Genomic DNA, 13,358 nt, shown 5'->3' on the forward strand with positions numbered 1-13,358 from the left:
TCTACACGTTAGGGCCAATTTTACAGTGGCCAATTAACTTACCAACCCGCACGTCTCAGTGGCAAACATAAACCAATACCAACAGATGCAGGCCAGTAGGGAAATTTGCTGGCATTGTCAAGAATTTGAAAAAAGAAACAGTAATAATTTACAATGCAAAACTAAACTTCTAGAGTCATAGTGTGGAAACAGGCCCTTCGGCTCAACTTGCCCACGCCGATCAACATGTCCCTTCTAGGCAAGTCCCACCTGCCTGTGTTTGGCCCACATCACTCCAAACCTGTGCTATCTATGTACCCATCTAATTGTTTCTTAAACATTGCAACTGTCCCAGCCTCAACTACCTCCCCTGGCAGCTCGTTCCATACACCCACCACTCTTTGTGTGAAAAAGTTACCCTCCCCTATTCCTATTAAATCTTAGGTAGACAATAATGCTGGAGCAGCAGCATCTATGGAGCGAAGGAAATAGGCAACGTTTCGGGCTGAAACGTTGCCTATTTCCTTAGCTCCATAGATCCTATTAAATCTTTCCCCCTTCACCTTTAGCCTTTGCCCCCTGGTTCTCAATTCTCGTAGAACCAGGGCAAGAGATGCTGTGTGTTTACCCGATCTATTACTCTCATGATTTTATTCACCTTTACAAGATCACCCCTAATCCTCCTGCGCTGCAAGGAATAGAGTCCCAGTCTGCTCAACCTCTCCCTGTAGCTCAGACCCTCAAGTCCTGGCAACATCCTCGGAAATTTTCTCTGTACCCTTTAAAACATCTTTCCTGTAACACGGTGCCCACAACTGAACATGATACTCTATCTGCGATGTGGAGACAAGAAACTGCATATGGTCGTTTATGCAAAAGGACACAACGCGTATCTCAGCAGATCAGGCAGCATCTCTGGAGAACATGGACAGGTGACGTTTCAAGTCGGGTCTTAATTATTATTTCTAATTATTTTCAATGTGAACACCGTGCTAATGCATATTCCTTCTAACTAATCCAATGATGGTCCAATTCTACACGGCCATCGTAGAGTCTGTCCTCACCTTCTCCATCATGGTCTGGTTTGGCTCAGCCACCAAGCACGACATCCGGAGGCTGCAGCGAATCGTCCGATCAGCAGAGAAGGTTATTGGCTGCAACCTTCCCTCCATTGATGAACTGTACACTGCAAGGGCCAGGAAGCGAGCGGGCAAGATCATCTCTGACCCCTCTCACCCTGGCCACAAACTCTTTGAATCACTTCCCTCTGGAAGGCGACTCCGGACTGTCAAAGCTGCCACAGCCAGACATAAAAACAGTTTTTATCCACGAGTAGTTGCTCTACTCAACAGCCAAAAATCTGTAGCCTCCCTTTGATCTGGTATTTTGTTGGTTCACATGCTTGATCAATGGTGTTTTATCATTAATGTTTTATTATTATTAATGTTTAGTGTTTTCTGAGTCATTTGTAACTGTCACTGTATGTCATGTTGTTACTTGTGGGCGGAGCACCAAGGCAAATTCCTTGTATGTGAATACTTGGCCAATAAACTTACTTACTTACTTAACTAATCTATTAGGCTGGATGATCGTAACCCTGCTTGTGGTGATTAAGCCATAGTCAGTATAATTCCACATGGCATGAAGTCCACAAAGGTTTATCCGCTATGACACCACCTGGTGTACAAAACTCCACTGGCCATATATTTTGTGAAATAAAAGAATGAATGGGAATGTTTCATAAACTGCTAGATAACTTACTGATCAAATCACAAAGTGCTGGAATATCTCAGTGGTTCAGGCAGCATCGTAGCTATTTATTTCTATTTATTTTTTACTGCACACTGAATGGACACTGGTTTGAGTAACGTTTTTTTGTTTCCTCTGGGTATGTGAGTACTCAGGAAAATAACAATAAAGATATACAATGCAATACAATACGGCATCTCTGAAGGGAATAGACAGACAACGTTTCGGGTTGAGACCCTTCCTCAGATTGATTGTAGTTGAGGCTCTCTAAAGGGCCTGTCCCACCAGCATGCGATTGCATGCGTCTAGCGCAACCAAACGTGGTCGCTTGAGGCGTACGGCCTCGCGGGGCCGGTCCCAATTTGAACCACGGAGGCGTATGGAGTTGTGCGGGGCTGGTCCCGACATCATACTCACCAATCAGCTGGGCAGGGGGTGGGCCAACTGAATTTGGACGTCGGGCGGTGACATCATCATCAAGATGCGGCGTACGATGTCAAGACGCTGCGTACGCCCGTCGAGACGCTGCGTAAGCCCTCAATTTGCCTGTGGGCCGACAGGCCGTTGGCGCGCAAAGATTTCGGACAGTGCCGGATTTTCGGAGCCCCTCGCGATGTCGGGACCAGCCCCGCACAACTCCATACGCCTCCACGCTTGGAAGTGGGACCGGCCCCGCGAGGCCATACGCCTCAAGCGACCACGTTTGGTCGCGCTAGACGCATGCAATTGCAAACTGGTGGGACAAGCCCTTAAGAGTCTAGATATACAGAACAGAAACAGGCTTTTCAACCCACCGAGCGCGCCGACCAGTGATCGCCCCGTACACTAGCATTACCCTACATACAATTTACAAATTTACCAAAGTCAATTAACCTACAAACCTGCACGTCTTTGGAGTGTGGGAGGAAACCGGAGCACCTGGAGAAAACCCACGCAGTCACGGGGAGAAAGCTGGAAAAGAGGTGGAAACGGGACAAGGCCTGGCGAGTGATAGGTGGATACAGATAGGGGGACAAAATGTTTAAGTAAGAACTGCAGATGCTGGTAAAATCGAAGGTAGACACAAAATGCTGGAGTAACTCAGCGGGTGAGGCAGCATCTATGGAGAGAAGGAATGGGCGACGTTTCGGGTCGAGACCCTTTTGAAGGGATAAAAGTTTAGGGGTAACATGAGGGGGAACTTCTTTACTCAGAGAGTAAGCTGTGTGGAATGAGCTTCCAGTGGAAGTGGTGGAGGCAGGTTCAATTTTATCATTTAAAAATAAATTGGATAGGTATATGGATGGGAAAGGAATGGAGGGTTATGGTCTGAGTGCAGGTAGACGGGACTGGGTGAGAGTAAGTGTTCGGCACGGACTAGAAGGGCCGAGATGGCCTGTTTCCGTGCTGTGATAGTTATATGGTTATATGGTTAAAACGTCGCCCATTCTTTCTCTCCATAAATGCTGCTTCACCCGCTGAGTAACTCCAACATTTAGTGTCTACCAACAGATAGGGGGAGGTTGATTAGTGAACTCCTTTTTGTAGAAGGACGTTAAGAATTCACTCTTCCCTCTTCAGGGCTCCACAAATGCCATTTAAATCTCAATTTATTTTCTAAGCAGTGAAGTCAGTTTGATGGATCCAAGCCATAATGTGTTACATAAACTGGGATTTTTTTCGGATTACAAGTGGGCAGCAGCATTACTAAACAGTTCTGACCCACATTTTATTTTTCTGCTGAATAGCTGGTTTCATCAAAGACACGGAGAGCTAATCCCGGTGAACATTCTGGTGAACAATGCAGTGTCTGACATTACGAGACAAATTCAGAACAATGAAAGCTGTGATTTCTGTTTACAAAATGTCCAGTTAAGCGTAACAGGTCCACCACCGGTTTTCCAGCAACTTGTGTTCCAGCAACTCATTTAATCCGGACAAAATGACGAAATCCTTCTAAAAATCATTCAATAGACAATAGGTGCAGGAGTAGGCCATTCGGCCCTTCGAGCCAGCACCGCTATTCAATGTGATCATGGCTGATCATCCCCAATCAGTACACCGTTCCTGCCTTCTCCCCATATCTTTAAGAGCCCTATCTAGCTCTCTCTTGAAAGTATCCAGAGAACCACCCTCTGAGGCAGAGAATTCCACAGATTCACAACTCTGCGAGAAAAAGTGTTTCCTCGTCTCCGTTCTAAATAACTTACCCCTTATTCATAAACTGTGTGTGGCCCCTGGTTCAGGACTCCCCCAACATCGGGAACATGTTTCCTGCCTCTATCGTGTCCAAACCCTTAATAATCTTATATGTTTCAATAAGATACCCTCTCATCCTTCTAAACTCCAGAGTATACAAGCCCAGCCGCCCCATTCTCTCAGCATGTGACAGTCCCGCCATCCCGGGAATTAACCTTGTAAACCTACGCTGCACTCCCTCAATAGGATTCGTCCAGGGAGTCCCCCTGAAAATGTGGTGCCTTGGCTGGGTGAGGCGACCGATCGCGACCTCATTGGGACTTCCACGGCCGATGGACGGGTTGAATTTACGCACTGGGCTCTGGAACTCTTCTGACACAGCCGTTCCCATAGCCCTCCTCCAGGACCAACTTTGCAGGCTGGTATCTCGACCCCTTGGCGGCCTAGGCGGGCCGTTACGGTACCGTTGGACTCCTCTCGGAGGCCGTGACCTCTGTTGGTCCGGGAAAACGAGCAACACGGCGTGGCTCCGGAACCAAGGGTGCTGGAAAATCAGTGGTGGAAACCTATACTTATTTCTCAACACACTTTGTTTAAGAAGGAACTGCAGATGCTGGAAAATCGAAGGTAGACAAAAATGCTGGAGAAACTCAGTGGGTGCAGCAGCATCTATGGAGCGAAGGAAATAGGCAACATTTCGGGTTGAAACCAAGGGGTTCGGCCCGAAACGTTGCCTATTTTCTTCGCTCCATAGATGCTGCTGCACCCGCTGAGTTTCTCAACACAACTAACTGGTTCAAAGGGAAGCAGGAGCAAACTAGTTGGTTGGGACAAATGGGATGCAGTTAAATAAAAAACTCAAAGAAAAACAAAAGTTTTTCACAAGAACCTGGAGTTAACCCAATGTCCTCGTCAATAGTTATCCCACAGCCATCTCTACCCCAGACAAAAGCTACGACCTATTAAACTGCACACTGTCGTTTCATATTATCTGTTGCATACATATTGGTTGTTGTGATTTCTTCACTGAAAAAGTCCTGCAGTTAAAGATCTTTCACATCCCTTCGTCATTCAGTGTTCTGCAAACAATATCAGAAATGTAATAAACTGCTGGAGAAATTCAGCAGGCCAGGCAGTATCTGCGTAAGGAAATGATCGAATTATGTTTCTGATCAGGACACTCCTTCATATTCCAGCAACTGCAGTTTCTATTGTTTCCATAATAGATCTAACTTTCAGTCCAGTTTAGTTTAGAGATGCAGTGTGGAAACAGGCCATTCGGCCCGAGTCCACTCCGACCAGCGATCCCCGCACATTAACACTATCTTACACATACTGGGGTCAATTGACCATTTATACCAAGCTAATTAACCTACAAACCTGTACGTCTTTGGAGTGTGGGAGGGAACCAAAGATGTCATAGAAAACCCACATGGTTACTGGGGGGACGTACAAACTCCGTACAGACAGCACCCGTAGTTGGGATTGAACCCGGGTCTCTGGAGCTGTAGGGCAGCAACTACCGCTGCGCCACCATGCCGATGGGAGTTACGAACTAGTCATTTTAATGTTAAGAATTGTTTTTTACAGTGGTGTAGTGGTAGAGCTGCTGCCTCACAGCGGGAGACCTGGGTTCGATCCTGACTACGGGCACTGTCTGTTTGGAGTTTGTACATTAAAACAAAATGATCTCACTTCTGCAACTTTTATTAAGTGAGTGTTAAATTCCACTTAACTTTAAACCATCTGAAAAGCAGTTTCTGCAAACTATAAGAGATTACAAGATGGAATCTCACCAGCTCTTTAAATAATGGATCTCTGCTGATTTTCTCAACCTCGTTGAAAAATTCCAATCACGCAATGGGTGACAGTCATTGCAAATGCCGCAATGAATACAGATGGACTCTTCCAAAAGAGGCTCCAAGCCCATTCAAAGGAACTTTACAGTAAGGAGACCAAGCAGTCAAATACATAGACAGAAAAATTTCAGAAGGATATACGCCACACACAGACAAATGGGACTAGCAAAGACGAACATGGTCCTGACGAGAAATATCACTTTTCCATGTTCTTGCCTGACCCACATAGTTACTCCAGCACTTAGTGTCTTTTTTAGCTCAGGTAAACACCATGCTGGCAAGGACGAGTTGGGCTGAAGTGCCTGCTTCCGTACTGTATGACTCGATGATCTTTAAACAAACCAAGGAATCCCCAACAATTCCAGCTCACTTGGAGTCACAGAGTGGTACAGCATGGAAACAGGCCCTTCGGCCTAACTTGCCCATACCAGCCAACATACCACAGCTACATTAGTCATACCTGCCCTCATTTGGTCCATATCTCTCCAAACCTCTCCTATCCATGTACCTGTCTAAATGTTTCTTAAATGTTGCGATAGTCACTGCCTCAACTCCCTCCTCCAGCAGCTCGCTTCATATATCCGCCACCATTTGTGTGAAAATGTTGCCCCATCAGATTCCTATTAAATCTTTCCCCTTCACTTTAAACCTATGTCGTCTGGTCCTCAATTCACCTACTCGGGGCAAGAGACTGTGCATCTACCCGATCTATTCCTCTGATGATTTTATACACCTCTAAAGGTCACCCCTCATCCTCCTGCGCTACAAGGAACAAAGTCCCAGCTTACTCAACTTTTCCCCATAGCTCAGAGCCTCTAGTCCTGGCATCATTCTCTTAATCCTCTCTGTGCCCTTTCCAGCTTGACAACCTTCAGTGACATTTGGCCGAATCTTCAAACTCGTAACATTTTCATCAGCTTGGAAGGTGCTATGTTTGGCAAACCTTTGTTTGGACGGGCAAGGAGCAAGCAACATGTTCTCTTTCCATTGCAAAATGCTTCAACTTTAGCCTGATTCAAGAAAGGGCAACGAAGGCTGTGCTAATGGACCAGCAAACGTGTTCAGCAACTTACTAATGCTTTGGAAAGCGTGACTTGGAGTATTGACTTTGCTAACATGCGCAAAAGATAAACAATTGTTTCAGTTCATTTGAGTTCCAGCAAGTCTAACTGTTTCCTCCAGGATCACTCTTCAGGCTCAAGAGATAGAAATGTTTAAAAGAATTAAGTGGTACAATGCAACATTTATTGATCAGGATGGATTCCAAAATGAAATCACTCCATACACAGAGCAGCAGGTAGAGCAGCTGCCTCACAGCACCAGAGACCCGGGTTCAAACCTGATCTTGGGTGCTGTCTGGGTGGAGTTTGCACCTTCTCCCTTTGACCGCGTGGGTTTCCTCTGGGTGCTCCGGTTTCCACCCACTTCCCAAAGACGCGTGGGTTTGTAGGCTGATTGCCCCTCGTGTGTAGGGAGTGGATGCGAATGTGGGATAACATAGAACGAGTGTGAACGGATGAGCACAGACCCGGTGGGCTGAAGTGCCTGTTTCCATGCTTTATTTAGTCACAGTCAAGTCACATTTATTTATATAGCACATTTAAAAAACAACTCTCGTTGGCCAAAGTGCTTTACATTTGTTATAAGAATAGTATAAACAAACAAACTACATACATATATACATATAGCCCTCGCTCAGTGGACGTCAGGAAAGACTTGGTAGTATAAATAAGTTTTTAGTCTTGACTTAAAGGAGTCGATGGAGGGGGCAGTTCTGATGGGAAGGGGGATGCTGTTCCACAGTCTAGGAGCTGCACCGCAAAGGCACGGTCGCCCCTGAGCTTATGCCTAGACCACGGGATATTCAGCAGCCCCAAGTCGGCCGATCTGAGGGACCTGGAGGTGGAGTGGTGGGTGAGAAGACTTTTAATGTAGGAGGGGGCAAGCCCATTGAGGGCTTTGTAGACATAGAGGAGGGTCTTGAAATGTATACGGAACCGCACAGGGAGCCAGTGGAGAGAGGCCAGGGAGACACCATGTGGAAACAGGCCTTTAGGCCCACTGAGTCCACGTCGACCAGTGTTCGGCCCATACACTAGTTCTATTCTATATACTAGGGACAATTTACAGAATTAGCCGACATATCTTTGGAATGTGGGAGGAAACGGGAGCACCCAGAGAAAACCCAAGCGGCCACAGAGAGAACGTGCAAACTCCATGCAGACAGCACCGGTAGTCAGGCTGGAACCCGGGTTATAGAAACCTAGTAAATAGATGCAGGAAGCCATTCGACCCTTCGAGCCAGCACCGCCATCCAAAATCAGTACCCGTTCCTGCTATCCCCCCATATCCCCTGATTCCGTTAGACCCAAGAGCTAAATCGAACTCTCTCTTGAAAACATCCAGTGAATCGGCCTCCACTACCTTCTGTGGTAGAGAACTCCACAGATTCAAAACTCTCTGGGTGAAAAAGTTTTTCCTTATCTCAATCCTAAAAGGCCTACCCCTTATTCATAAATTGTGACCCCTGGTTCTGGACTCACCCAACATGGGGAGCATTTTCCTGACCATTTTATATGTTTTTATAAGATTCCCTCTCATCCTTGTAAATTCCAGTGAATGCCAGCCCAGTCGACCCATTCTTTCAGGGTTGCCAGTCTGGCGCTGTAAGGTAACAACTCTACTCGGTACGCGTGACAATAAACTAAACTGAACTATGCCGCCCACTGTATCTCTAAACTAAACTAGTAATGAAATCTCACACACGCTGGCACAGGAGCATAAACTACTATCTAGGCAAACAATACATAAGAACCCAAAAAACGATACAAGATGGTACAGGAGCCTGAAATCTGCAACATCCAGGTTCAGGAATAGCCCCTTCTCCACAGCCAACAGGCTATTAAACTCAACTCAAACAATACTCTGATCATTAATAGCCCATTGCACTTTATCTATTTATGTGTGTAGATATATATTCATTGGTATATGGTCACACTGATCTGTTCTGTATTTATTTATGCCTACTTTTTTCTGTTGTGCTGAAGCAAAGCAAGAATTTCATTGTCCTATCTGGGACACATGAAATAAACTCTCTTGAATCTTGAACACAGCAGGTCAGGCAGTGTCCAGGAGGACATGAGTCCCAACCCGAAATGTCGCCTATCCTTGTCCTCCAGAGATGCTGCCTGACCCACTTGCTTCCATCGGTTGGGGCATTGAGTATTCAAGAGTCAGGAACTCATGTTGCAATATTATAGGACTTAGTTTAAACCACATAGACACAAAAAGCTGGCGTAACAGGCAGCTTCTTTGGAGAGAAGGAATGGGTGACGTTTCATGTCGAGACCCTTCTTTGGAGTATCGTACGTGGTTCTGGTTATCCCATTATAGGAAGGATATGGAGTCGTTGGAGAGGGTGCAGACATGGTTTACCAGAATGCTGCCTGGATTAACACAGAACAGTGCAGCACAAGAACAGGCCCTTCGGCCTATAATATCTGTGCCGAACATGAAGCCCAAGCCGTCACTTATCTACCTGCACATTATCCATATACCCCCATTTCCTTCATGTCCATATGTCTACCCAAATGCCACTAATGTATCTGCTTAAACAACCACCCCCAGTAGCATGTTCCAGGCACTCACCACCCTCTGTGTAAAAAAAAAACCCTTGCCCCGCACATCTTCTTTAAAACTTGCCCCTCTCACCTTAAAGTCATGCTCCCTAGTATTTGATATAGACAATAGACAATAGGTGCAGGAGTAGGCCATTCGGCCCTTCGAGCCAGCACCGCCATTCAATGTGATCATGGCTGATCATCCCCAATCAGTACCCCGTTCCTGCCTTCTCCCCATATCCCCTGACTCCGCTATCTTTAAGAGCCCTATCCAGCTCTCCCTTGAAAGTATCCAGAGAACCGGCCTCCACCGCCTTCTGAGGCAGAGAATTCCACAGACTCACAACTCTCTGTGTGAAAAAGTGTTTCCTCATCTTTGTTTTAAATAGCTTACCCCTTATTCTTAAACTGTGGCCCCTGGGTCTGAACTCCCCCAACATCGGGAACATGGTTCCTGCCTCTAGCATGTCCAAACCCTTAATAATCTTATATGTTTCAATAAGATCCCCTCTCATCCTTCTAAACTCCAGAGTATACAAGCCCAGCTGCTCCATTCTCTCAGCATATGACAGTCCCGCCATCCCGGGAATTAGTCTTGTAAACCTACACTGCACTCCCTCAAGAGCAAGAATGTCCTTCCTCAAATTTGCACACAATACTCCAGGTGTGGTCTCACGAGGGCCCTGTACAACTGCAGAAGGACCTTTTTGCTCCTATACTCAACTCCTCGTGTTACGAAGGCCAACATGCCATTCTCTTTCTTCACTGCCTGCTGTACCTGCATGCTTACCTTCAGTGACTGATGAACAAGGACCCCCAGATCCCGTTGTACTTCCCATTTTCCCAACTTGACACCATTTAGATAATAATCTGCCTTCCTGTTTTTGCCACCAAAGTGGATAGCCTCACATTTATCCACATTAAACTGCATCTGCCATGCATCTGCCCACTCACCCAGCCTGTCCAAGTCACCCTGCATCCTCATAGCATCCTCCTCACAGTTCACTGCCACCCAGCTTTGCGTCATCTGCAAATTTGCTAATGTAACTTTTAATCCCTTCAACCAAATCATTAATATATATTGTAAATAGCTGCGGTCCCAGCACCGAGCCTTGCAGTACCCCACTAGTCACTTGATGCTTCCATCCTGGGAAAAAGATTCAGACCGTCTACACTATCTATGACTCTCATAATTTTGTATACATTCCAGAGAAAACAATCCATCCTCTCCCTGTAGTTGATACACTCTAATCCAGTGAGACACAAAATGCTGGAGCAACTCAGCAGGACAGGCGGAATCTCTGGACAAAATGGATAGGTAATGATTCGGGTCGGGACCCTTCAGTTTGAAGAAGGGTCAGATTAAATTTCAAGATCCTCCTTCATGTGTACAAAGCCCTCAATGGGCTTGCCCCCACCTACATTAAAAGTCTGCTCACCCACCACACCACCTCCAGGTCCCTCAGATCGGCCGACTTGGAGTTGCTGAATATCCCGCGGTCTGGGCATAAGCTCAGGGGCGACCGCGCCTTTGCGGTTGCAGCTCCTAGACTGTGGAACAGCATCCATCTTCCCATCAGAACTGCCCCCTCCATCGACTCCTTTAAGTCGAGACCAAAAACCCATCTGTACTCCCAAGCCTTTCTTGACGTCCTCTGAGCGAGGTCTATATGTATGTAGTTTGTTTATTATACTATTCTTATACAAATGTAAAGCACTTTGGCCAACGAGAGTTGTTTTTTACATGTCCTATATAAATAAATGTGACTTGACTTGACCCGATACATCACCCATCCATTCTTCAAACTGTCACCTATCCGGAGATGCTGCCTGATCTGCTGAGTTACTCCGGCATTTTGTGTTTATCTTTGGTGTCACTTCGGCACCTACGGTTCTTTTTTAATTACCCTCTAATCCAGTCCTCATTCTGGCAAACCTGCACTGCTCCCTTTCCAAAGCCTCCTCATCTTTCCTGAATCCCTCTTTTGTGTCTTTTGCCCAGAAATAGGGAATGACGACAGGGGTGCGAGTAAATCCTTGATGATGTCGCCTGCTTTCCCGAGGTAGCATGAAGTGTAGATGGAGTCTACAGGGGAGGGTATCTAGTATTAATCCTTACATTTGTTCTATATCGACAAATGCCCACACCAAGCTGCTCTTATCATGCCAGACCCTCCTTCCACTCCCTCTTCCCAAAAACCCTTCCTGGCTTAAGTCCTCCCTCCACCACCTCCAGTTTAAATTCCATTTGGAATATTTTGGAGGACCAAGAAACCAAGAAGAACCACCCCCTCCTCAAATTTAAGACCACAGGGATCGTTCCAGCCCAAAGATTTAGAGGGAAATCTCGATTTTATTGGAGAATTTGCCCCAAATAATAACAAATCTGGTGGTTACACGAATAAACAAACGTGGAAAAGGAAGTGAAAAGAACTCCTTGCAGCCCAAAGATTCACAGGAAAACAAGTCCTCCCTCCACCACCTCCAGTTTAAATTCCATTTGGAATATTTTGGAGGACCAAGAAACCAAGAAGAACCACCCCCTCCTCAAATTTAAGGCCACAGGGATGGTTCCAGCCCAAAGATTCAGAGGGGAAACATCGATTTTATTGGAAAATTTGCCCCAAATAATAACAAAGGTGCAGGATACTGAGTTGGATGATCAGCCATGATCATATTGAATGGCGGTGCAGGCTCGAAGGGCCGAATGGCCTCTACTCCTGCACCTATTGTCTATGTTTCTATCTGGTGGTTAAACGAATAAACAAACGTGGAAAAGGGAGTGAAAATAATTCCTTGCAGCCCAAAGATTCACAGGAAAACACATACATGTTTGTACAATACAACCTGCCCCTCCCCCCGATATTAGCCGTGATCTAAGTGAAGAAGGAATGAGATGCAGCGCACAGGCCCCGATCCCCCGGAGAGGGAGAGGAGTAGAGCTGCTGCCGGGGGGTGAGTGAGGGGGCGCCGGCTGGTGGCGGTACGTGAGGCCGAGGCTGGTGGGGGTGGGGGGGGGAGAGGGCCCAGGCCGGGGGGGGGGGGTTGTGAGCTGAGGGCCCGGGGAGGAGGGAGGGGTGGGCGGGGTTGAGGGGGGGGGGGGACACACACACTCACGCTGAACTCCTGCAGGCCGCAGCGCGGGAAGGAGCGGGAGTCGAAGAGCGCGTCCACCCAGTCCGCCATCTTGTCGCGGGCGCTGCCGGGGGCGGGGCTACAGGGAGGGGGTGGGGCCTGGGGGAGCAGGGGGAGGGGCTGGAGGAGCAGGGGGAGTGGGGCCTGGGGGAGCAGGGGGAGGGGCTGGAGGAGCAGGGGGAGTGGCTGGAGGAGCAGGGGGAGGGGCTGGAGGAGCAGGGGGAGGGGCTGGAGGAGCAGGGGGAGGGGCCTGGAGGAGCAGGGGGAGTGGGGCCTGGGGGAGCAGGGGGAGGGGCTGGAGGAGCAGGGGGAGTGGCTGGAGGAGCAGGGGGAGGGGCTGGAGGAGCAGGGGGAGGGACTGGCGGAGCAGGGGGAGGGGCTGGAGGAGCAGGGGGAGGGGCTGGAGGAGCAGGGGAGTGGGGGAGGAGGGGGAGGGGCTGGAGGAGCAGGGGGAGGGGCTGGAGGAGCAGGGGAAGTGGGGCCTGGGGGAGCAGGGGGAGGGGCTGGAGGAGCAGGGGGAGGGGCCTGGGGGGGAGGGTGAGGAGAGGGAGATGGGGGCAGGAGGGTGTGGGTGGGAGGAGGGGGAGGGGCTGGAGGAGCAGGAGGAGGGGCTGGAGGAGCAGGGGGAGGGGCTGGAGGAGCAGGGGGAGGGGCTGGAGGAGCAGGGGGGGAGGGGGGTTGGGGGGCAGGAGGAGAGGGGCCAGGGGTAGGGGGCAGTGGGGAGGGGGGGTCAGGGAGACGGGGAGTGATGGGTTTCGAAAAGAATGGGGCGTGGGTCAGGGAGTTGAGTGTGGGGCCAGGCAGCGGCGGGTAAGGTTATTGAGGGGGAGGGGGGTGG

General features: G+C 48.4%; 1 protein-coding gene across 2 annotated transcripts in view; it reads right to left on the reverse strand.

Moving 5' to 3' along the window:
* Positions 1-12,593, reverse strand: part of cnppd1 (cyclin Pas1/PHO80 domain containing 1) — a 40,033-nt gene extending 27,440 nt beyond the window's left edge. For both annotated transcript variants that reach the window (XR_004412668.1, XM_033024886.1), the window contains exon 1: positions 12,503-12,593. Coding sequence is in view for 1 of the 2 variants with exons in the window: in XM_033024886.1 (XP_032880777.1) it covers positions 12,503-12,571 (69 nt within the window). In the remaining variant the exon portion in view is untranslated. The remainder of the gene's footprint in view (positions 1-12,502) is intronic.
* Between the last annotated feature and the right edge of the window lie 765 nt (positions 12,594-13,358).

The sequence above is a fragment of the Amblyraja radiata genome, chromosome 7 (assembly GCF_010909765.2).
Source record: "Amblyraja radiata isolate CabotCenter1 chromosome 7, sAmbRad1.1.pri, whole genome shotgun sequence".
Taxonomy (NCBI): Eukaryota; Metazoa; Chordata; class Chondrichthyes; order Rajiformes; family Rajidae; genus Amblyraja; species Amblyraja radiata.